The sequence below is a fragment of the Heterodontus francisci genome, chromosome 1 (assembly GCF_036365525.1).
Source record: "Heterodontus francisci isolate sHetFra1 chromosome 1, sHetFra1.hap1, whole genome shotgun sequence".
Taxonomy (NCBI): Eukaryota; Metazoa; Chordata; class Chondrichthyes; order Heterodontiformes; family Heterodontidae; genus Heterodontus; species Heterodontus francisci.
In genome coordinates this window covers 158,786,735-158,812,651 of record NC_090371.1, presented here as the reverse complement: position 1 = coordinate 158,812,651, position 25,917 = coordinate 158,786,735, and the positions used below count along the sequence as shown (strand labels likewise).

The 25,917-nt window shown below is 43.4% G+C and overlaps 1 protein-coding gene across 20 annotated transcripts in view; it reads right to left on the bottom strand.

Moving 5' to 3' along the window:
- Positions 1 to 23,772, bottom strand: part of lcorl (ligand dependent nuclear receptor corepressor-like) — a 168,607-nt gene extending 144,835 nt beyond the window's left edge. For 18 of the 20 annotated variants that reach the window (XM_068037610.1, XM_068037620.1, XM_068037625.1 and 15 more), the window contains exon 1: positions 23,655 to 23,772. In XM_068037610.1, coding sequence (XP_067893711.1) covers positions 23,655 to 23,751 — 97 coding nt within the window. In that variant the 5' untranslated portion in view covers positions 23,752 to 23,772. The remainder of the gene's footprint in view (positions 1 to 23,654) is intronic. The other 2 variants (XM_068037644.1, XM_068037655.1) reach the window with 2 other exon arrangements.
- Positions 23,773 to 25,917: the final 2,145 nt, after the last annotated feature.

Below are 25,917 nucleotides of genomic sequence, written 5' to 3'. Positions count from 1 at the left end.
CTCCAATAATTCTCAACAGACCTCACTTTTTAAAGCACTCAAGAGCATTTCCCAATGCCAGCTACACAATTTACCCATATTCCTTTACAACTGCATGCTTCTTACCAACCTACAACATCTTCCCCTTTAAATAAATATAAGCATCAAGGACTATGATTTACAATTTCCACATAAATCACACTAATTAAATGCAAAAAAGAACACTGACACAATAGTTCAACTTATTCAAATCACCAGCACTCATTAATATGGTACAAAAAAAAAGTGTATTCTCTGACACACCTCTGAATGGAGAGATGAAACAATTTTTCTGCCTGGTAAGACGTTAATTTTAAAAATGTACTTTTGATGGAAACTAGCAATTCCAGGATTCCAACTGCACCACAGGTACTGCAATACATTTGTTTTTAAGAAGGGTGGGCCAGGTGTGTCTTGAAGAGAATACACTGGAAATGACTGGTTCAGCTTCAGTACCAGATGTCAAGAGGACTGAAGGGGGGAGGGGGGGGGGGGGGTCAACCTACACGAAAGAGTCCTGTGCACATTTACAGACTCCGTGCTGAAGTTTTGCATCTTGCAGTCCCTCCAGGACCAATATATCTCCAAGGTGGCGTCTGAAACTGCTCAGTTCTCCAGGTGTGGTCTAACCAGCACTCTGTACAGTTTAGTGTCAGACACTCAGAACTGCAGTCTGTAGAGGAAGTTCAGCCATGCACCTTTGCAGTTATCAGACCATCACAACAATACTATAAAGCTAGAAATAGAAGTTATTTTTAAGTCAAGACAGGAGGTTTTGTTCTCCTTTCAGCATCACAAAAAGCTAAAAGTTTATATATTTCCATCTTTTAAAACAGAAACCTAACATTTTTCAAACTGAGTTATATTGACTCAAGTAGCAGACAAGGGAATACCTATGATGTCATCAAAATGGATTTCAGAGGCTTAAAGTCCCTCATAGGAGACTGTTAGCTAAATTTGAAGCTCATGGAATTGAAGACAAATTATTGACCTGGTTAGGAAATTGGCTGAGCAGAAGAGAGAGTGTACAGACAATGGGTAGGTACTCTAATTGGCAGAAGGTGACTTGTGGCGTCCCACAAGGATCTGTGTTGAGGGTCTCAACTATTCACCGTATTTATTAACTTAGATGGTGGGACAGAAAGCCACATATCCAACTTTGCCGATGACAAAAAGTGGCATTGTAAGCAGTGTAGATGGAAACATGAAGTTACAATTAATAGATATTAATATTAAGTGAATGGGCAAAACTGTGACAAATGAATTTCAATGTGGACAAGCGTGAGGTCATCTACTTTGTTCTGTTCTTTTCAATCTTTTTTTGGTCCAGAATACTTTCTAAATGGTGAAAAATGGAGGTCGGGGTAAATAATTCCTTAAAAATGTTATTAGCAAGTACAGAAAATAATCAAAGTGGTTAATGGAATGCTGGCCTTTATATCTAGAGGACTAGAATACAAGGGGACAGACGATACACCTCAGCCATACAAAGCACTGGTTAGACCACACCTGGAGTGCTATGTGCAATTCTGGCACCACACCTTAGGAAGGATATACTGGCCTTGGTGGAAGCACAAAGTAGATTTACAAGAATGATACCTGGACTCCAAGGATTAAGTTACAAGGAGAGATTACACAAACTAATGTTGTCTTTCATGGAATTTGGAAAGTTAAGGGTTGATTTGATTGAAGTTTTCAAGATATTAAGGGGAGCAGATCGGTGTTACGACCAAGGCAGGGGGAGTGCACTGTTCATTCTAGTCCCACTTTTCCACAGGTCACAACATATATTTAAATTTTCCCACTTACCACTACGGTCAATCATATACTCTATTTTTCCCCAGAATAAACACACCAACTAGGTTTCTTTAATAAACAAAACTTATTGGTTTATTATAAAACAAGTCTGATCAGTAATGAAGTAAAGCATAAACACAGATTGAAATATTACAACTCCCTTTTTACCTTAGCCATTCACACCAGTTAACTGGAAAAATAAAAGATTTTTGTTTAGAGCTCCATTACAGACAAAAAGCACTTGGACTGAATACTTGCTTATTCTTGAACAAACAACAGATGAGATATATGCAGTCTTCCAAAGCTAGCACACAGTCTGGCCTCTGAGTTCACGCAGTCAGGTCACAGTCGGAACAGTTCTTTTCAGGCGGCGTGGAGAATTAATTTAGCAAGCTTTTCTTCAAAGACAAGAGACAAGATGAGTTGACAGAGTGGACTTTTCAGGGTCTTTTAGAGAGGTGCTAGAAAGCTGAACTGTGGTCTTCTCTCCTTCCCCTGTCTTAAAGAGATGGAACAGGCTGGGCTGAGCTGAGGTGCTGTCCTTCTGACCAGTCACTTCTCTGCACACATCTTTCCCCAGTTACCAGCATTTCTGTTCTCTTTTTAACATGAGTCACATGACAACCAATAAAGGTCAAACAAGTCCTTTCCGTATCCTTTTGATGACCCTCCTGGAAAAAAAAACTTGTCCAACATTTCTTCAGTTTGACTATGAATTCCTCAAAAAATATATTTAACAAAAACAGAAGCACTTTCATAACATAGGGTAAATAGACAGAATCTATTCATGCTGGTTGGTGAGTCTAGGACCAAGGGGCATCATCTAAAAATTACAGCCAGACCTTTCAGGAGTGAAATTAGGAAACACTTCTACACACAAAAGATGGTAGAAGTTTGGAACACTCTTCCACAAACAGCTATTGATGTTAGATCAATTCTGAAATAACCAAAAGTATTAAAGGGATATGGGGCAAAGGCCCAGATGGAGTTAGGCCACAGATCAGCCATGATCTCATCTAAACAGAAGGGGTTAAATAACCTGTTCCGATGTTCCTACACCCAGTAAACATTTAAAATTGAACCTAAGCATAAACAAAATAATTCCCTCAGATATTACCATTCACAATTTTACAGAAAGGGAGAATCCACTTTTTATAATAAAGTAAAAAAAAAATCCTAATGGTCAACAGGTTGCGATAGAGGACAAATGGTGCTGACCATTTGTCAATGCCACAGGGGTCAATTACAAAGGCAGCACTTAAACGTATTAAGCTTGCCGACTATTTCAAGCAGATCAAGCAGCTGTTCACACCTCTTTAAAGTGTGATTACCTGTTATTAAATCCTTTCAGGCAGCCCCACCGCCTTTGTGGACTCTAGCTTTCCTGCGCTTACTGCTTAGAGATATCTACCAGCTGTAGTGGTGATACTAATCAGAGGTGAAACTGCTTATATTACTACATACTTCAGTCCTAATTGCAGAACTTATTTAGCAATGCTACCCAGGAGTAATTAACATTACATTAACATTTGATATTACTTTTTTTTTTAAAGTCTTAGCAGACACATGTTTATGAAACAAATTTAGAGTTATACGGCAAATTCAAATGTATCCTTTACCAGAAAACACACATGCTGCAATGGCTAATGTTAGAAGACCATACTTGAATGAATTGTCATGCCATGTCTTTCCACAGTCTCCAATCGGCAAAAATCACAATTGCCCACCACCTCCACAATCTCAGCAGTCAGGAAACTATATAATCCCTAGTGATTGCATATGCCTCCCTTTTAAGTTTATTTAATTTTAATCTATATGCACAGAATTCTGTACTGCGATGTACCCTAATTTGATAAAATAAGTTGCATCATCCTCATATTTGAAAATTCCCAACTGCTGAGCTGCTAAACTGCAGCTTCTCTGCCTTTTTAATTTGAGCAAGATCCCATCTTACCTCACTGAAGACTGCCTCTTTCTGGTCAAGCACCTTTGATGCATTATCCTTTTCCATTTTCAATGTTACATTTTCTATTGTTCTCTGGTGCTGATCAGTTATTTGCCCTCAATTACCCAGAACCAAGACAATAAGCAATGCTTCTTTCCTTCTTGAAAGAGAAATACACTGATCTAGGAAACAGTCTTGGATGCATTCTAAAATGCATTCCTAACTTTAACCACATGGATTATCTATATCCCAATCTTTGAGAATCCCTGTTCAGCACAGTGGGGAAAGTCTTCGCTCGAGTCGCTTTAAACAGACTCCAGAAGCTGGCTGAGCGTGTCTACCCTGAGGCAGTGTGGCTTTTGAGCAGAGATCGACCTTTGACATGCTGTTCTCCCTTCGTCAGCTACAGGAGAAATGCCGCGAACAGATGCCCCTCCACATTGGTGAGATCAATGAAAGCAAAGCCTTTGACCTAGTCAGCAGACGTGGTCTCTTCAGACTACTAGAAAAGATCGGATGTCCACCAAAGCTACTAAGTATCACCTCATTCCATGACAATATGAAAGGCACAATTCAGCATGGCGGCGCCTCATCAGACCCCTTTCCTATCCTGAGTGGCATGAAACAGGGCTGTGTTCTCGCACCTACACTGTTTGGGATTTTCTTCTCCCTGCTGCTCTCACAAGTCCTCAGAAGAAGGAATTTTCCTCCACACAAGATCAGGTGGCAGGTTGTTCAACCTTGCCCGCCTAAGAGCTAAGTCCAAAGTACGGAAAGTCCTCATCAGAGAACTCCTCTTTGCGGACGATGCTGCATTAACTGCAGACACTCTTCAGTGTGAGATGAGTCTCAGACAGGTTTGGGCTGCCTGCAACTAATTTGGCCCAACCATCAGCCTCAAGAAAGCGAACATCATGGGACAGGAAGTCAGAAATGCTCCATCAATATCAGCGACCACGCTCTGGAAGTGGTTCAAGAGTTCACCTACCTCGGCTCAACTATCACCAGTAACCTGTCTCTCGATGTAGAAATCAACAAGCGCATGGGAAAGGCTTCCACTGCTATGTCCAGACTGGCCAAGTGAGTGCGGGAAAATGGCGCACTGACACGAACACAAAAGTCCGAGTGTATCAAGCCTGTGTCCTCAGTACCTTGCTCTATGGCAGCGAGGCCTGGACAACGTATGTCAGCCAAGAGTGATGTCTCAATTCATTCCATCTTCGCTGCCTCCGGAGAATACTTGGCATCAGGTGGCAGGACCGTATCTCCAACACAGAAGTCCTTGAGGCGGCCAACAACCCCAGCTTATATATACTACTGAGTCAGCAGCACTTGAGATGGCTTGGCCATGTGAGCCGCATGGAAGATGGCAGGATCCCCAAGGACACATTGTACAGCGAGCTCGCCACTGGTATCAAACCTACTGGCCGTCCACGTCTCCGCTTTAAAGACGTCTGCAAACGTGACATGAAGTCCTGTAACATTGATCACAAGTCGTGGGAGTCAGTTGCCAGCGATCGCCAGAGCTGGCGGACAGCCATAAAGGCGGGGCTAAAGCATGGCGAGTCGAAGAGACTTCGCAGTTGGCAGGAAAAAAAAGACAGAAGCGCAAGGGGAGAGCCAACTGTGCAACTGCCCCGACAATCAATTTTTTCTGCAGCACCTGTGGAAGAGTCGGTCACTCTAGTACTGGCCTTTATAGCCACTCCAGGCGCTGCTCCACAAACCACTGACCACCTCCAGGCGCTTACCCATTGTCTCCCGAGGCAAGGAGGCCAAAGAAGAAGAATCTTTGAGTTGGTCCAAATCATCCAGGACACACTTTCCCTTCTATCTTCACTGTTTGGTAGATTGGAATGCAACAAAATTATTGCACTGTTTCAGTGCCTATTCCTTAACTCTATGTGGATTCTGTCTTAAAATCTCCAGTTACATTTTTACGTTTCAGTATTGTGATAGTATTAAAGATTCTGTCAACAGATTCTGCACCCTGTTCAAAAAGACAGACTAGATTTCTCCAAACACCAAGAGACATTATTACAACACATCCAATTTTATTTACTTTTTGGATTGGGTTCTGGTGCCTTAAAATATATGAAGGATGTGGGAAGGTCTTGAAATCAGAAAAATAGCCTTTACTTGAAAAGAACTGATTTGTTACAAACAGGCAAAGATGGGGCCCCAAAAAAAAAAAATCAGGGTGTTGTGTTCATAGGAATACAGGAACATGATTTGAACCTGGGATAAGAGGGTTGCCCTATGAAGAGAGGCTGAGTAAATGGAGCCTATATTTTCTGGAGTTTAGACGAACAAGAGATGATCTCCTGACAACACATCCGGCGCTCAGTCATCGGAGCACTCCCAGCTGCACATATGCTGACAGCAAGAGATCGATTTGCGCAAGATGCTGTGCATGCACAGCCTACATTCTTGTCAGGACTAATCTGCGCATATGCGTGAAAACACCATCGTTCCCTCTCGCCGCTTCAAACCCCAACCCCGTCGTCCACTGGCTCCCTCATTCCCATCAGTCACTCACTCCGCTCACTGCTTCAAACCACCCAGCTGCCCCCAAACATTCACTTCAGACCTCGCTGCTTCATGCCCCCCCACCACTTGCCTCGCACTTTTCCCTCTTTAGGAGTCTCTCGCTTGTAGTCTCCTTCCCCCCCACAGCCTATCCCTACCTTGCCACTACCTTCTCTCCCCTGCTTCCCACGTGGGGAGCAGGAGTGGGTGGTGAGAAGGGGAGGGTGGAATTAAACAGCGAAGTCTGGAGCGAGTGGCAGGTTTTGAAGTGGCGAGCGGGAGCAAGTGGACAACGGGGTTGGGGTTTGAAGCAGTTAGCAGAGCGAGCTGCTGATGGGCATGAAGCAGTGAGGGGGAAGTGAGTGGACGACAGATAGGGTGGGAGATGGGGGTTGAAGCGGGGAGCGTGTGGCTGAGGGAAAGCAGCAGCTAGGCCGGGAGCAAGTGGCAAGCAGACAGGCACGGGAGGCTGCGCATGGGAAGAGAAGCAGGATATTGTTGGGAATGGAGTGGGATCGCAGTGATTGAATTTAAATTTTTTTTTTTTAGATAAATTGAGCAGCGCCATCTCTAATCCTGGCAGCTGCCTAAAATGGTGACGTTTCAGTGGATGAGGCTGCATTTGCACATGTGCAAGTACTGTGCCACTTAGTGGTTGTGCTGTCAGCAAAAACAGCCTTGAAACTAACAAGATTCTGAAGGGGCTTGACAAGGTAGATAGAGGTCGTTTCTGCTGGCTGGAGAATCTAAAACATGGGGGCACAGTCTCAGGATAAAGGAGTCAGATCATTTAGGACTGAGATGAGGAGAAATTTCTTCACTCAAAGGGTTTTGAATCCTCTTTCATTGAATATACTTAAGGCTAGGATAGACAGATTTTTTGGTCTCTCAGAAACTCGAGGGTTATGGGGAGCAGGCAGAAAAGTGGACTTGAAGCCCAAGATCAGCCATGATCGGACTGAATGGCAGAGCAGGCTCAACAGGCATATGGTCTACTCCAGCTCCCATTTCTTATGTTCTTAGGAGTAGGCTATTTCACTCCTCCCATCATTAAAATTAGATGATGGTTGATCTGTGTTGTGTCTCAATTTCATTTACCCACTTTGGTTGCATAGACATTAACATCCTTGCCTACGTAAAATCTATCAAGCTAAGTTTTGAAATTTCAAATTAACCATGCCTCAACACCTTCTGGGAGCGTTAAGAGTATTCTAGGTTTCCACTACTCTTTTCGTGAAGTGCTTCCTGACATCACCCCTGAACGGCCTAACTTTCGTGCCACACAAGTGGCATGCAATGACCATCTCCAACAAGAGAGAATCTAACTACCTCTCCTCAAGGCATTACCATCACTGAATCCCCCACTACCAACATACTGGGATTACTACTGACCAGAAACTGGACCAGTTATATAAATACTGTAGTTACAAGAGCAGCTCAGAGTCTGGAAATTCTGCGAGTAACTCTACTCCTGTCTCCTCAAAGCCTGTCCACCATCTACAAGGTGTAAGTCAGAAGTGTGATGGAATACTCTCCACTTGCTTGGATTAGTGCGGCTCCAACACTCAAGAAGCTCGATAGCATCTGGGATAAAGCAGCCCCACATGATCAGCTCCCCATTCAACATTCACTTCCTCCACCACTGGGTTCTCAGTGGCAGCAGTATGCACCATCTACAAGATGCACTGCAACAACTCGCTAAGGCTCCTTTCATAGCACCTTCCAAACTCGCAACCTTTTACAAAGAAGAGGGAACAAGGGCAGCAGACGCATGGGAACACCACCATCTGCAAGTACCCCTCCTAGCTACACACCATCCTGATCTGGAAATATATTGCCATTCCTCCACACTCACTGTCAAAAACCTGGAACTCCCTTCCTAACAGCACTGTTGGTAGATTGACACCATATGGACTGCAGCAGTTCAAGACGGTGGCCCACCACCAACTCAAGGGCAATTAGGGCTGGGCAACAAATGCTGACCTGGCCTGTGATGCTCATATCCCAGAAACAAATTTTAAAAAAAAAGCTCTAATTAAAGTTATGCTTCCTCATTCTAGACTCCCAGAGGAAATAAGGTAAAGAAACTATCAAATCTTTAGTCATCTTAAAAAATAAAAATCAGTTAGATCATCCCTTAATCTTCTACATTCAAGGAAATACAAGCCTAGCCTTTGCAACCAGTCTTTCTAGTTTAACCCTTTAAGCTTCAGTACCATTATGGCGAATCTGTGCTACACCAGCCCAAGGCCGTTCAATATGTCTTTCCTGTGGTACCCAGATCTGAAGGCCGCACTTCAAATGCAGTCAGTATGATAGCATAGCAGTTATGGTACTGGAATAGTAATCTGGATACATGACAATAACAGCAGCAAAAACGGTCTGAAATTGTTAAACTCTGTCAGACCACATTCTTTGCCTTCATTTTGTTTCCTTTTCTTTGCATATTGCGATCTTACCCTTGTTTTTGCTTTCCATCGGCAGCTGCTCATCATTCTGCCATTTACACCTGCTCCAGGCACATTTTTTTTCTTGCCTCATCACCACTCCCTTTGGTCCTGCACTACGAAATTATTTAATTTCTCCTGTCTTCCATCCTATCACAGGCCTTCCCTTTTGTTCTTTATCCCACCTGCCCCCATTTCACCTGCTTAAAACTCATGACTTACGAAAGGATATAATTGCATTAGCAGTTCAGAGAAGGCTCACTCGACTGATTCCTGGGACAAAGGGGTTATCTTATGAGGAAAGGTTGGACAGGTTGGCCCTGTATCCATTGGAGTTTAGATGAGAGGTGATCTTATTGAAACAAAAGATCTGAGGAGACTTGACAGGGTGGATGCTTTCCCTTATGACACACACAAGCCAGGGGACACAGTTTAAAAATAACGGTCTCCCATTTAAGATGGAGATAGGGAGAATTTTTCTGAGGGTCATTTGTCCATGGAATTGTCTTCCCCAGACAGCAGTGGAGGCAGGGTCATTTAATATTTTTAAGGCTGATTTCGATAGATTCTTGATTGACAAGGGAGCCAAAGTGTATAGGGGTAGACAGAAAAGTAAAGATGAGGCCACAATCAGATCAGCCATGACCTGACAAATGGGCAGAGCAGGCGTGAGGGGCTGTATGGCCTCCTCTGGCTCCTAATTCATACGGCCGTATGACGTTTCCATCTTTTCCCAATTCTGATGAAAGTTTATCGACTTGAAATGTTAACTCTTGCTCTCTCCACAGATACTGCCATATTCACTAAGTATTTCCACACTTTATAGGAAATAGGCAGACTTAGTGATGGCACAGATGAGACCGGAAACTCATCTCGGGATCAAACGTGGAATCAAGGTCGAAAGCAGTCTGGTTTAGTTGCAGTTGCGAGGGAGTGAGATACAGTCGGTAGCTAAGGGACAGAGTTTGGAGTGGAGGCCAAAGACAATGGCTTCAGCATTTAATTGCAGGAAACTTCCATTCAGCCACCACTAGATGTTAAATAAGCAGTCCGATGACTTAGTAGCAGTGGATTCATCGAGGGGGTGGAGGCGAGCTACAGCTGAGTGTTATCAGGGTGCATGTGAAAACGAACACTGTGCTTTCGGATGATGTCACTGAGAGGCAGCATGTTGGTGCAAAATAGGAGGGAGCCAGGGATAGACTCCTGGGGGACAGGAAGAGAAGAAGTCATTGCAAGTGATACTGTCCCACTGGAAGGACAGACCCAACAGAGATGGCGTCACAGAAGTATACAGTTGGGTGGGAGCGGTACTGGTACTGGGAGTCCTCAGCATTGACTCCAGACCCCAGGAGGCTCATGGTATCAGGTCAAACATGGGCAAGGAAGCAGCCTACTGATTACCACCTACCACTCTCCCTCAGTTGTTGAGCACCTCTTGGAAGCACCACAGTGTAGAAAGAAATTAACTCTGGGTGGGGGATTTCAATATCCAAACAATGGCTAGGTAGCACCACTACTGACCTCACCCTGAAGGAAATTGCTCGCAGACTGGGCTGGCAGCGGGTTGAGAGCACACCAACTTCACCTCACCTTCACCAATTTACCTGTCGAAGATGCATTTTTTCACGACAGTATTGGTAGGAGTAGCAACCACACAGCTCTAATGGAGACAAAGTCCCATCTTCACAATGAGGATACCCTCCAGCATAATGTGTGGCGCTACCATCATACTAAGTGGGATAAATTAAGAACAGGTCTAATAGCTCAAAACTGGGATTCCATGAGGTGCTGTGGGCCATCACCAGCAGAACTGTATTCAACCACAATCTGTAAACTCATGGCCGGATACATCAAGCCAGATGACCAACACTGCTTCAATGTGGAGCACAGAAGAACATGCCAGGAGCAACACCAGGCAAAAATGAGGTGTTAGCCTGGTGAAACTGCAACACAGGATTACATACATGCATGCTTAATAGTGAAAGCAGCATGCTATAGCAAGAGCCAAGTGATCCCACAACCAACAGATCCAATCAAAGATCTGCAGTTGCGAATGGTGGAGAGGAGAAGCTCCATGAACACCCTGTCCTCAATGACAAAGGGCATAACACAAGCTTAAAAGGCAAGGCTAAAGCATAACAACCATCTTCAGCTAGAAGAGCCAAGTGGATGATCCATCTTGGTCTACTCTTGAGGTCTTCACCACCACAGATGCAAACTGATATCAAGAAATGGTTGAATGCATAGATACAGCAAAGGCGATGGGCCCCCAACAGTGTCCAATTCCACTTGCAACTCCTCAATGAAGCAATCCATGCCTGCATGCATCAAGATCTGGACAACATTCAGGGTTGGGTTGATAAATGGCAAATAACTAACACACAAGTGCCAGACAACGACCATCTCCAACAAGAGAGTCGAACCACTGCCATGACATTCAATGGCATTACCATCATTGAATCAACCATCACCAACATCCTGGTGGGGGTGGGGGGGGGGAGGGGAAGGTGAGGGTCACTACTGACTAGAAACGTAACTGGACCAGCCACAAAAATACCAGTGACTACAATGTCAAGTCAGAGGTTGGGTATTCTGCAGCAAGTGACTCACCTCCTGACCTCCCAAAGCCTTTCCATCATCTGCAAGACAAGCCCAGGAGCATGATGAAATACTTGCCTTGATGGGTGAATCCCAAACAGCACTCATGAAGCATGTCTCAATTCAGGACAAAGCAGTCCACTTAATTGGCATCTCACCCATCACCTCCAATATTCATTTCCTCCATCACCAGCACAAAGTGGCTGCAGTGCATACCAGTTACAACATGCACTGCAGCAAATTGTCAAGGTTTCTTTAACAGCACCTTTCAAACCCACGATCTCTCATCATCGAGAAGAACAAGGAAAGCAGGCACATGGGAACACCTCCAAAGTCCCACACAAGTAACAATAACCAGACTTGGGCATATAATCGCCATTCTTCCATTGTCACTGGGTCAAAATCCTGGAAAAAGTTACCCTACAGCAGTATGTTCACCACACCTATTGCAACAGTAAAAGAAACCCACCATCATGTCTCAAGGGCAACTAGGAATAGGCAATAAATGCCAGCCTTCTTAGCAACACCCATATAGCAAAAATGAACTTAGTGCCACCCCTACAAGCTGTCAGGTTACAACTTATTTCATAAGCACTTCAGTATGGTAGCACTTATTTTACCAAAGCAGTACACGGGCTTTTACTAGACAAATTCCTGACTTGGGCTAAAGAAAGAGACAAGCAGAGGATAGATATTTCTTCAAAGGAAAATGATACAACAAAATCACCCCTCTAATTTTGTGTAACTCAATCCGCATTGCTAGACACTGGGTTAAGGTATATAGGACTAAGGCCTCAAGAGGGAGAGAAAAAATAGTAAATTCTGTAAAACAATTGACTGAAAACCTTAAATTGCATATCATGGTATGAACCAATTCCAACTAACTTACACTTTCAAAAAGACAAGTACATTTTTGAAAAGCACTTATGAAATCATAGAATGATGTAGCATACATGAGCTATCTAATTAGTCCCATTCCTCTGCTCTTTCCTCACAGCCCAAGTAGTTACCTAATTTCCTTTTGAAATTTAATCATAGAATCATAGAAGGTGTATAGCGTAGAAAGAGGGTTCCGAAGAAGGGTCACCGACCCGAAACGTTAACTCTGCTTCTCTTTCCACAGATTCTGCCGGACCTGCCGAGTGGTTCCAGCATTTCTTGTTTTTATTTCAGATTTCCAGCATCCGCAGGATTTTGCTTCCATTATAGAAAAAGAGGCCACTTGGCCCATCACGTCTGCACCAGCTGAAAACAGGCCACGCAGTCTAATCCCTCCTTCCAGCATTTAGTCCGTAGCCCTGCAGGTTACAGCACTGGAGGTGCATATCCACATACCTTTTAAATGAGTTGAGGGTTTCTGCCTCTACCACCCTTTCAGGCAATGAGTTCCAGAGCCCCACCACCCTCTGGCTGAAAACATCTTTCCTCATCTTCCCTCTAATCTTTCTACCAATCACTTTAAATCTATGCCCCCTGGTCACTGACTTCTCTGCCAAGGTAAAATCGGCCCTTCACATCCACTCTATCCAGGCCCCTCAAAATTTTGTACATTTCAATCAGATCTCCCCTCAGCCTTCTCTGTTCCAATGAGAACAACCCCAGCCTATCCAATCTTTCCTCAGCTGCATTTTTCCAGTTCCAGCAACATCCTCATAAATCTCCTCTGTATCCTCTAGTGCAATTAGATCCTTTCTGTAATGAGGTGACCAGAACTGCACACAGTACTCAAGTTGTGGCCTAACCAATGAGTTATACAGCTCCAGCATAACTTCCCTGCTCTTATATTCTATACCTCTGCTAATAAAGGAAAGGATTGCATATGCCTTAACCACTAATTGACCTGCCCTGCTACCTTCAGGACATTCACTTCAACGTCCCTCACTTCCTTTACATCTCTCAGTATTGTCCCATTGTGTAGTCCTTTGCCTTGTTTGACCTCCCCAAATGCATCACCTCACACTTCTCAAGGTTGAATTCCACTTGCCACTTTTCTGTCCACCTGACCAGTCCATCAATATCTTCCTGCAGCTACAGCTATCCTCCTCACTATCTACCACAGCCGATCTTTGTGTTGTGTGCAAATTGCTTGATCATGACCCCTACATTTACATCCAAAACATTAATATATACCACAAAAGCCAGGGACCAGTACAGAGCCCTGCAGACCACCACTGGAAACAGCTCTCCAGTCACAAAAACACCAGTCAACAATTACCCTCTGTTTCCTGCCACTGAGCCAATTTTGTATCATTTCTCTGTATCCCATGGGCTTTTACCTATTTTTTTTTAAACCAGTCTGCCACGTGGGACCTTGTCAAAAGTCTTGCTAAAATCCATGTAGACCACATCAACTGCACTACCCTCATCAATCTTCCTTGTTACTTCTTCAAACAAATTCGATCAAGTTGGTCAGACAAAATCTTCCTTTAACAAATCCATCCCGTCTATCCTGGATTAATCTGTGCCCTAAATGACAGTTTATCCTGTCTCAGAATTGACTCCAATAACTTGCCTACTACTGAAGTTAGACTGAATGGCCTGTAATTATTTGGTCTATCCCTCGCTCCCTTTTTAAACAGAGGTACAATGTTAGCAGTCCTCCAATCCTCCAGCACCACACTTGTATCCAGTGAAGACTGGAAAATAATGGTCAGACCTTCCACTATTTCTTCCCTGGCTTCTTTTAACAGCCTGGGCTACATTTCATCCGGCCCTGGTGATTTATCCACTTTCAAGAATGCTAATCCCATTAATGCTTCCTCTCTCCCTATGTTTATAACATCCAATACTTCACACCTCTCTTCCTCAACTACAATATCTGTATTGTCCCCCTCTTTTGTGAAGACATATGCAAAGTATTCATTTTAATACCAACATCTTTTCCCCCCCCCATACATAGGTTATTTTTTTGGTCTTTTACAGGTTTGACTGTTTCCTTAGTTATCCTCTTACTCTTAAATGTACTGATAAAACATCTTTGGGTTCTCCTTGACTTTGCTTGCCAATATTCGTTCATGCCATCTCTTAGCTTTCCTAGCTTCCTTTTTGATTTCACCCCCACCCCCCCACACTTTCTCTACTCCTCTCAGCTTTCTGTAGCATTGAGTTCTCCATGTCGTACATGAAGCTTTCCTCTTCTGTCTCTTCTTACCCTCCAAGCTTCTCAACGTCGAGGGGACTCTAGATTTGGCTGTCCCACCCTTTTTCTTTGTGGGAATATATTTACTCTGAACCCCATAAATCTCCCCTTTGAATGCTCTGACACTGATTTACCTTCAAGCAGTTGTTCCCAGCCCACTTTCACTAAATCACTCCTCGGGTTAATAAAATTGGCCTTGTCCCAATTGAGAACTCCAACTCCTGTTCTATCCTTGTCCATAATTATGTTAAAACTGACTGAATTATGATCACTACCATCAAAATGCTCTCCCACTGCCACTCCTTCCACCTGCCCAGCTTCATTTCCTACTAAGTCTAAAACTGCACCCTCTCGAACTTGCTACTTACTGGCCAAAAAAGTTCTTCTGAATGCAGCTCAAGAATTCTGCTCCCTCAATTCCTTTCACATTAAAACTACAATTAATAGTAGGTCAGTTAAAATCACCTATTTCTGCCCTATTGTTTTTGCACCTCAGAGACTTGCTGCCATATCTGCTCTATCTCCCTCAGACTGTTTGAGGGTCTACAGCACCGCAGCCTCACAGCTCCAGCGACCCGGGTTCAATTCTGGGTACTGCCTGTGTGGAGTTTGCAAGTTCTCCCTGTGTCTGCATGGGTTTCCTCCAGGTGCTCCGGTTTCCTCCCACATGCCAAAGACTTGCAGGTTGATAGGTAAATTGGCTATTAGCAATTGCCCTTAGTATAGGTAGGTGGTAGGGAAATATAGGGACAGGTGGGGATGTGGTAGGAATATGGAATTAGTGTAGGATTAGTATAAATGGGTGGTTGATGGTCGGCACAGACTCGGTGGGCTGAAGGGCCTGTTTCAGTGCTGTATCTCTAAACTAAACTAAAGTACCCTCCAAGCAGCGCAATTGCCCCTTTTTTGTTCTTTAGCTCAATCCATATGGTCTCATTTGATGAACCTTCCAACATATTAATGTAGTAGTTGGGAGTTAGTTAAAATCTATATCATAATTGAAGGCATGCTGTGCTCAAGATCTCTATTTACAGCATAATGAATTCCTGTTCAAGGATATTTCAAGAACTTCATGCACTCATCATGCTGGTTTTCTTTAGACTAAAAGATGGATATTTTAAGCCTCCCATTTTATGCTTCTGCTTTTTACATATCATATAGGGTGGCACAGTGGCTAGCACTGCAGCCTCACCGCTCCAGAGACCTGGGTTCAGTTCTGGGTACTGCCTGTGAGGAGTTTGCAAGTTCTCCCTGTGACCGCGTAGGTTTCCGCCAGGTGCTCCGGTTTCCTCCCACAGCCAAAGACTTGCAGGTTGTTAGGTAAATTGGCCATTGTAAATTGCCCCTACTGTAGGTAGGAGAATGGTGGGGATGTGATAGGGAACATGGGATTAATGTAGGATTAGTATAAATGGGTGGTTGTTGGTCGGCAGACTCAGTGGGCCGAAGGGCCTGTTTCAGTGCTGTATCTCTATCATCCCTCCTCACAGCTGTAATTGTTTCTTTGACCAAAATTGCCACTCCCACTTCTTTCCTATCCCCTCCCCGATCACATCTGAAAACCTTATAACCAGGAATGTTGAGCTGCCATTCCTGTCCCTCCTTCAGCCATGTTTCTGTAATAGTTATGCTTGATTCTGCTTCCACCAACCTTTCTGACAGTGCATTCCAGATCACAACAGCGTGCTGTGAGATTCCCGTCACCCCACCTCCCTCCAAATCATCCATCGCTGCTCCCCCACTCCCTGTCACCTCTGGTTCTTTTGCCAATCACCTTAAGTTTGTCCCCTCTGGTTACAGATCCTTCTGCCACTGAAAACAGTTTCTCAATAACTGTTAAAACCCTTCATGATTTTAAACACCTGTCAAACGTCCTCTTAACTTTCACTGATTCAAGAGCAACTTCAGCTTCTCCAGTCTCTCACTGCTTCAAAAGATAGGGGAAAAAACAAGCATTTTTGTAGTAAACTATCACATCCTCAGAATGTCCAAAATTCTTTGCAACTAACAGATTACTTCTGAAGTGCAGTCAATGTTATGCAAGCAAACATGGCAGTCAATTGGCACACTGCAAGTTCCAGAAACTGCAATAGCGTGAGCGACCATTCAAAACTTGCGTCTGGGTTTGAGAGGGGTGATAAGGCTATTTTGTTTCATTAGATAAACAGCATCTCTATTAGCACTTCCGCAGCACTCTACTGAAGTAACAGCCTAAATTACATGATAACATTGTGAAATAGAGATTAAACTAAACCTTCAGTTTGGCTCAGTGAAAGCACTTTCACCAGAGTCATATTGTATTCAAATTCAGTGAATGTAGCTGGTCGAATTAGTAAGTTTGCGGACAATACAAAGGTTGATGGAGTTGCGGATAGTGATGAGGATTGTCAGAGGATACAGCAGGATATAGATCAGTTGGAGACTTGGGTGGAGAAATGGCAGATGGAGTTTAATCCGGACAAATGTGAGGTAATACATTTTGGAAGGTCTAATGCAGGTGGGAAGTATACAGTAAATGGTAGAACCCTTAGGAGTATTGACAGGCAGAGAGATCTGGGCGTACAGGTCCATAGGTCATTGAAAGTGGCAACACAGGTGGATAAGGTAGTCAAGAAGGCATACGGCATGCTTGCCTTCATCGGTCGGGGCATAGAGTATAAAAATTGGCAAGTTATGCTGCAGCTATACAGAACCTTAGTTAGGCCACACTTACAATATTGCGTGCAATTCTGGTCGCCACACTACCAGAAGGACGTGGAGGCTTTGAAGAGGGTACAGAGGAGGTTTACCAGGATGTTGCCTGGTCTGGAGGGCATTAGCTATGAGGAGAGGTTGGATAAACTCTGATTGTTTTCACTGGAACGACGGAGGTGGAGGGGCGACATGATAGAGGTTTACAAAGTTGTGAGTGGCATGGACAGAGTAGATAGTCAGAAGCTTTTTCCCCAGGGTGGAAGAATCAGTTACTAGGGGACATAGGTTTAAGGTGAGAGGGGCAAAGTTTAGAGGGGATGTGTGAGGCAAGTTTTTTTTTTATACACAGAGGGTGGTGAGTGCCTGGAACTTGCTGCCGGGGAAGGTGGTGGAAGCAGGTACCATAGAGACGTTTAAGTGGCATCTTGACAAATACATGAATAGGATGGGAATAGAGGGATACGGTCCCCGGAAGTGCAGAAGGTTTTAGTTTAGGCAGGCATCAAGATCGGTGCAGGCTTGGAGGGCTGAATGGCCTGTTCCTGTGCTGTACTGCTCTTTGTACAAAGGGGGTGCTGCATTGTCAGAGGGATGAGAGTTGGAAGCACTAACATATCAAAACAAATGGTGATCGATCTTATTGCTGTTTGTGTAACCTCACTATCTAAAATGGTGAACATCAAACAGAAGGGAGAATGGGAACGTTTTGGGGCAGAATCAAGGGCACAGTGAAAGAAGTTTTGAAAGCAGCAACTTGAATTTATATAGCACCTTTAATGTAATGTAGTTCCAAGGCACTTCACAGAAGTGTTAGAATTTGACACCGAGTCATATATGGAAATATTAGGACAGGTAGCCAAAAGCTTGGTCATAGACGTAGGTTTTAAGGAGCATTTTAAAAGGAGGAAAGAAAGGTAGAGGCAGGGAGAGGGATCTAAAGCTTAGGGCAGCTGAAGATATAGCTGCTAATGGTTAAGCATCTAAAATCAGGGATGCTCAAGAGGCCAGAATTAGAGCAGCACATATCTTGGCATCTTTGGGTGGGAGGGGGTGGGTGCAGCTGCAAGAGATTACAGAGGTAGGAGAGGCAGGACCATGGAGGAATTTAAAACAAGATTGAGATTTTTGTTTTAAATAAATCGAGGCACAGCTTGAACAGGAGCCAATGTAGGTCATCAGGACAGAGGTGATGGGTAAACTGGACTTGCTGCAAGTCAGGACACAGCCAGCAGAGTTTTGGATGGCCAAGTTTGAGGAGGATGGAACATAGGAAGCCATCAGGTATCGTATCAATGCAGAGTTCCAGAGATAGATTTATGAAAAGGAAGAGGGGTAGTAACTAAAAGAGTGACTACTAACAGAGCAAAGAAACAACAGGAAGAAATGTAACAAATCAGTGGATGTGTTTAGGGATTAAGGTTAGAAACAACAGAGGATTTTGAAAACAATGAGAACTTTTATGCCGGCATCTCAGAGCCTGAGAATTGTTAAAATTTTTGGACAGTGGTGGTCAGCTAGAACATTGATGAAATAAAAGGTATGAATGAAGCTTCACCAAGGGGAAAGGGAGGGGTGGAACAGTGATGAGGGGTGGCCGGGGAAAACAGTTCTAGTAAAATAGAAAAAGACGATGTCTTTGGTTTTGCTGTAATTAAGTTCCATCCACCCATCACTTGTGCTGACTGACCTATACTGGCTCCCAGTTAAACAAACAATGACTCAATTTTAAAAATTCTCATCCATGTTTTCAAATCCCTCCATGGCCTTGCCGCTCCCTACCTACAATCTCCTCCAGCCCCACAACCCTCTGAAAAACCTGCAATCTGCTAATTCCGGCCTCTTGAGCATTTGATTTTAATTGCTCCATCACTGGCAGTCATGTCTTCAGCTGTCAACAGCCTAAGCTCAGGAATTCCCTCCCCAAACCCCTCAGCCTCACTTCCTCTCTTTCCTCCTTTAAGATAGTCTTTTAAACATACCTCTGACCAAGCTTTTGGTCATCTGCCCTAATATCTGTGGCTGGGTATCAAATTTTATTTGATGACACTCCTATGAAGCACCTTGTTTTATTACATTAGTCATATAAGCAAGTTGTTGCTGTTGGCAGCTTATGATCATACATACACTGGAAAAGTCTAACAGCAGTACTGAATTAATGGATGCAGGGAGTAAAGCTGGGCATCAGTGAATGCACATATTCCAACATCACGGTTCCTGATATCACAAAGATAAAACTGAGGATGCAAACTTGCAGTGCATATGCACTGACATGCACTGGAATGGAAGCTATTGGAGGCAACATTATTTAATAAAACAGATAACAGTCCAACTAAAAAAAAAAATGGCATCAAGTTTCTGGAGACATCAAAGGAGGATGGAATATTCATGGTGTAGAAAGCAGCAGTAAAATCCAGAAAAGACAAGAAACTATGGTCAAAATCACACAGAATGCTCTCAATTGCCTGCCTCAGTGCTGTCAGCACTCAAGCAGACTGGAGAGTACTGAAGAGGAAATAGTAAAAGCATAGCAGTGAGTTAACACCATCCCAGTCCTTGGAAAGACGACAGATAGTGTGATAGAAAGAGCAAATAGTGTGTTTTTGAAAAAAATTGAGGAGACAGAAACCCCTGTACGTAAGAGTGAGCTGTAATTGGTGAATGGACTAGAGCATCTCGAGGCTTCCTGATCAAGTTAATATTTAAATGTCTGATGGGAGTAGAGCAAATGGAAGCCTCTACCCTCATTGATACAGGGGTATTCCTTCACATAAGTGACATCCAAATAGCTGTTTGAATACAGCTACTCAAACTCCCTTCAAAGGAGCTTGGTTTTGTTAAATATATTGAAGGTGATGGAAGACTCAGCAGTTAAAATTATAATTTACAAACTCTGGGTTATGCATTAAATTATAGTCGCAAATGGACGCTGTGCTACACATGTTCCAGGTCTGTGCATTCATACTTTCAAAAAAAAAATGGCATCAAGTTTCTGGAGACATCAAAGGAGGATGGAATATTCATGGTGTAGAAAGCAGCAGTAAAATCCAGAAAAGACAAGAAACTATGGTCAAAATCACACAATGCTCTCAATTGCCTGCCTCAGTGCTGTCAGCACTCAAGCAGACTGGAGGGTACTGAAGAGGAAATAGTAAAAGCATAGCAGTGAGTTAACACCATCCCAGTCCTTGGAAAGACGACAGATAGTGTGATAGAAAGAGCAAATAGTGTGTTTTTGAAAAAAATTGAGGATTACAGCAGTTTTGAAAGAGGTAGTAGCAGGTTGGCAATATAAGCAAGCATGAGTTTAAAGGGGAAACTGAGTGGGCAGAAGACAGGATTGAGACGACAAACTGATGATATGCATAATATAATGAGGAAATGCAGAGTATGGAATCAGTGAACCCTCCCTGGTTAGGGGAATGGGGAACATGAGCAAAGGGAACTGGGATAGAGAATTAAGGTAGAGAAAGAATCAGAGGCAGAGAAAGCTGTGTACGTAATTTCAATTTTACATGCGAAGGAATCATCAGATCCTCTCAACTGTGTTCAACTTGGATCAAAGTGTGGTAGGAGCTCAGAGAATGTAGTGGCAGAGATAATTGGAGAAGTTTCTGTTCAGCAGAATGATCCAATCAGGTTTGATCATGAAAAGTGAGGCCATTATGTAGCAGTGGACAACCAACCCACTTATGTCATGAGCTTAGACTTCTGTCCAACAGATTTAAAGTTTGACAGCGTATCAAGGAAATTGAAAATTGGCACAGGATCTGAAGGCTCTAGAGGCTAAGCCAGACAGTTATGGAGCAGATCAAAGGAGGCATCAAGCACCATCCTGGTGGCACATGAAAAGTTTGAGGGGGTGCTTACAAGGGCACTGGAGTGGACTAACATCCCTCCCGTCAAAAAGGTGTGTGGAGGGGTTTGAAGTAGGCAAGTATGTACGTACCTCAGTGTCTGAAAGCACCCTGCTGTGGATAGAGAAATGTGAAGACTCAAAGTCAACATACAAAGTGAACATAAAGGAAGAAAATCTGGGGAATGGATTCAGCAGAGGTGTTGCACAGTGAGGGAAGGGTCAGAAAACGGAAGAAATTTTAATGAGTAAGGCACCTAGGAGTGAGAGACAGCAATAGGTAAGGAAGGATGCTGAAGGTGGTAGGAGTTGAGAGTCTGAATGCAGAGAAAGGGTCATAAGTAATGGGAAAAGTCAAGGTGAGATTTGGAGGTTAATAGCTAGGTGTAAAGCCAGGTGGGACAACCTCTGCAAGGGAGGAAGATCAGAAAGGTAGAGCAAGGAGTCAAAGGGGACAGTTGGAGACAGAGCAGGAAAATAAGTATAACAAGGGGAGAATGTTGCAGAGATATGTCCAGAAGAGAAATGATCAGAAAAGGTAAAGAGATGAGCTGTTTGACTACTGCAGTTTAGTTGGTGACACTATGTTAAGCACAGCTTAAATGCCCAAATGGGAGTCATAAGGAAGCTGGGAACCAACCCAGAGAAGAAAACAAAACAACAGTTGCTGGAAGATATTACTTTTTTTAAATATTTGTCTGTGGGATGGGAGCAACACTAGCCAGACACTATTTATTGCCCATCACAAGTAGCCAAGGGAATTTAAAAAAGTTAACCAGATATATGATAGCTGGATATAGTCTGTCAATGCTGTTGTTAGGAGCTTGAATCAAGGAACTCCTCATGCAAAAATGTGTCATTGTGCCATTCTTGAGAAGCTTCTTGAACCTGCTGGCCAACTGTCTCACCCAACAGACTTTGGGGGAGGAAAGAGTAATTGAGAAGGATAAGGTAAAGTGAATGGAATGAATGAGAAACAAGCCATGTTCCTTTATCTACCAAGATGACAGGTATGGCAACGGGGCTTGAAACCAAGACTACCCTCCACGACAGACTTGGTAATCTGATTCCTGAGCCAGAACAAGTCTGCAATACTGCAGAGTGCTGTTAACTGACCAGCCAGCCATGTTCATTCATGGGTTTTGGTGGGGAGCTTGCATTCTTCCCACCCAGTTCAAGGTAAACTACAAGCCAAAGCTTAATGGATAGGTGACATGGTTCCAGCTGCCCAATCAGGTCACTCTGATGGTCTGTGCAATTTTAGCTCATTAAACTCCAGCAGTACCCCTACAATCCTGAAAGCTTAATTAAGAGGGTTATTGCTCCAGAGAATTTCTTATTCGGCAGAAACTATTAGGTACATGTAAATTTTGCATTAGTTTGAATGGGAGACAAACATGGTGATGGATTGCTATGCATCAAACACAGCTGATTCCATCCAAAAAATGTCACAAAAGTGCTAAACTTACCTCAGGTACACAATCATTCGCCAAGCTTCAATTGCACAAAAAGTCTCAATAGAAATCAAAGGGGGACACTGGAATATTATTAGGTCAAGTTGTTTCAAGTTAAGAAAAACTACCAATCGAGTAAAATTCCAGATTCTAAAGCTTCTTCGCAAAACTGAGAATGCTACTGTAACGATTCGCAAGGTGAACACTACCCTTCCGATCCCAGAAAAATCGAGAGCCAAAAGTGCGTAGCGAAAAGGGCGTGCAAATTCAACAGCAGCTCTAGATCCCGGGAAGCTTTAGGTGGTCATAGATTGTTGGACATATTCCGCGAGATGGAAAATCTTGCAGGGACGCGCTGCATATTGTTAGCGAAATCAGCAGTTTACACGAAGCAAGAGTTTCATTTCAAACTTCAGAAAAGTTTGTGGAGACAAAAAAGTTTAATCAGCCACCAAAAGGTTGGCAACTACACACACGCGGGAAAGGGGGGGGGGGGGCGCGTGCAAGGAAACAGACAGAAAAGCTTCGCCGATGGAAAGTTGCCGGCTTGCTACAAGAGCTTGAGTCAGTCCCAGGCGAGCTAAAGCGGAAGTCAGACATGGGTCACTTTTCCGGGGAAGGGGGGGGGGGGGGGAAATGGAGAAACAGGAACCGCGTCACGTGACCTGTTTTTGTTCATCCGGCCGTTAGCTCAGGCGCTGCCACTCCCACAAGTGCGGAGGGAATGAAGCGGGTGTTCCTGCTGCTACTCACAAAGATTACCATAGCAGCCAACTCTCACAGTTCACAATCAAAACTTCCCAATGTAACCGCCACGCCACCAACCGTCACTTTTACAAACTCCCTCTCGGCAAAGCCGCTATCGCTCACTCGCGCCCAAAGTGCATAACAGCAGCAGCATCAACAACAAAAATAATCAACCGCCAGCCGGTCAGCCGTCCTGCCTTTCTTTACTATTTACAGGCAGACGAAATTCCCGAGGGTGTGCACGACATCCACTGGAATGGCGAGGGCTCTCAGAGTCAAGACAAAAGAAAATGGAGCCAGGTACCTCCGGAGGAGCAACTTCAGGGCCAATTCGCAAGAAATATATTTTTATTTGCCGGCTCACGAAAGAGTCACAAAACAACAACACGAACACAACGGCGACCATTCAAAGCAGAGACGCCGTCCTTACCTACACAGTGTATTAGTTTATACCGCCACGAATCTAGTTCCCGCCGAAAACCTCTTCTTTCTGCTGTACATCTGGGGCTACCGCACTGACTCGCCATTCTCTCCTAGCCCTGGTGTGTGCGTCTGACGTCAGCGCGCCCCTTATTTACATACTCCGTCCTGCGTGTGTGATTGACGTGTGTCATCAGTTTAGCGGGTGGAGGTGGCCTGCAGTCCAGCTGACAGGGTGCCTGCATCCAAGTGGGTGCGGATGGACAAAATAGGTAGTTGTGTTGTCCTTATTGTAATCATTTAAAAAATGCACCCATATTTATACGCTACACTATGGTACTTTATCTTTCTTGCAAAATTCAGTGTTCACCGTAAACTATTTTTCCTCTTTACACGAGGTTTGGTCGTTTACGTTTCAAATAAATGAGTAAACCTTTTCCAAAGAAACGCTTTATAAACAGGGCCTGGCGCAATTTTAATTCCCTTCGTTTAGCAGTCAAAGGTGCGTAACAACTTGACCAAATGGATTTTGTGACTTACTCAGTACTTGTGAATGTAGGTAGGAAAATGCAATAAAGAGACTGGCCTAATTTTTTTAAGTGGGAAATACTGTAAAGTTTTCCTTGTAAACATTGCAAGGTGCACCTTCCAACAAAAAGAAATTAGTAAATGTTACTGAGACAACATAATTGCACCCGTGTGGTTCAAATTTATTTTAGTTTTGTTGGCAAGCAGTGTGTCATGATTGTTGGTAGAAAATAAATTCTACAAGATCATAATCTGAGCAGCATGAAATAATTTTATTTCCGTGAACGAGAGGCACTGGATTACTCCAGGCTAATAGAGTTGTAATCAGTCTCATGACTGGAAATCTAATATCGTGTTTTACTGGAAGCAAAGAAAAACGCTATATTTCTTCGGTATGATTAAAAATTAATTCTGTCATTTTGTTTTGTTGACTTATTAAAGACAGGAAAGCAGAGGGAAAAAAAACAAAGCGAGTACATAATCACATATCACAATGCGGCGGCAGCTGTGGAAACATTCCCCGTTGTCGATGGTCACACGTGTAACAAAAGACTAATTCAACTATCTAATCCCGACAATAGAAAGCAGATTCTCCGGAATCCATACAACTGCCCAGTTTTGTTCATTCAGTATTTTTCCCCTCACACCATTCGACTCCAGCTTGGACTAGTTAAATTAGGGATAAGGGATGGCATGACTGCATTTGAATGTGTCTGCTGAATAGTACGCGCCCAAAACCTCATAAATTGCCTTTTCTCCTCGGTTGCTGACTGACTTGCAATGTATTTTCAACACATTCTGCTTTTATTTTAAATTATCATCTTCAGTTTTTCCTTTTTTAGTTTGCAAGTATATATGAGTTTCACAGAGGGAGTAGGCATGAATGGTAACACATGCAGAGGAACTTTCAGTTCTTTTTTGATTGACTTCATTGAATTTTTTTTATCTAGTCTTGTTTCTCAATGATGTGACTGGGAGCTGTAATTTAAAATGAAAGTTTGATAGAACTGCAAAAGATTCAACCTTATATAGGAGCTAAAATGTGCAATGAAATTCTAAGGCGCAACATCCTCTTCATTTTTTCGTTCCCTCCCCCGACCACTGGTTCCTGTCCATCTGCTACTGTTCTTGGTAAACATTACCACCACACACCTTCCGCCCCCACACATGACTTCACCTATCTAAAATAATGGTCCTAGACAGTAGCTTTTTAAAATATATATAAATACACACAAATACTGAATGTACATATACATTTCAATTTTATATATCCGTTTGTAATTGAATACCAAATCTTGGTCACAGACATTTCAGTTCCCCTTCTGAACTTTCACCTCCCAGCATGTAGGGAGATATTAGAAAATAATGCACAGCTAGAGCATTAGAAAGGAAATGTTCACCCTTAGTTTTGCCTTTCATCTGTGTATGTTAGAAAGTGGAATTGTGAATAACTTTTTCTTGTTTCAAGACTACAGCAGTAGGAAACTAAGATCTTTAGATCGAGCAGAGAGCTTCTCTTATATAAATAAAAGCAAAATACTGCGGATGCTGGAAATCTGAAATAAAAACAAGAAATGCTGGAATCACTCAGCAGGTCTGGCAGCATCTGTGGAAAGAGAAGCAGAGTTAACGTTTCGGGTCAGTGACCCTTCATCGGAGCTTCTCTTGATAGTTGTGTTTTTGGTGAACAATACCCTCATCAGAAAATACAGTCAGATGCATGCCTAAATACAGGATTTGTCACA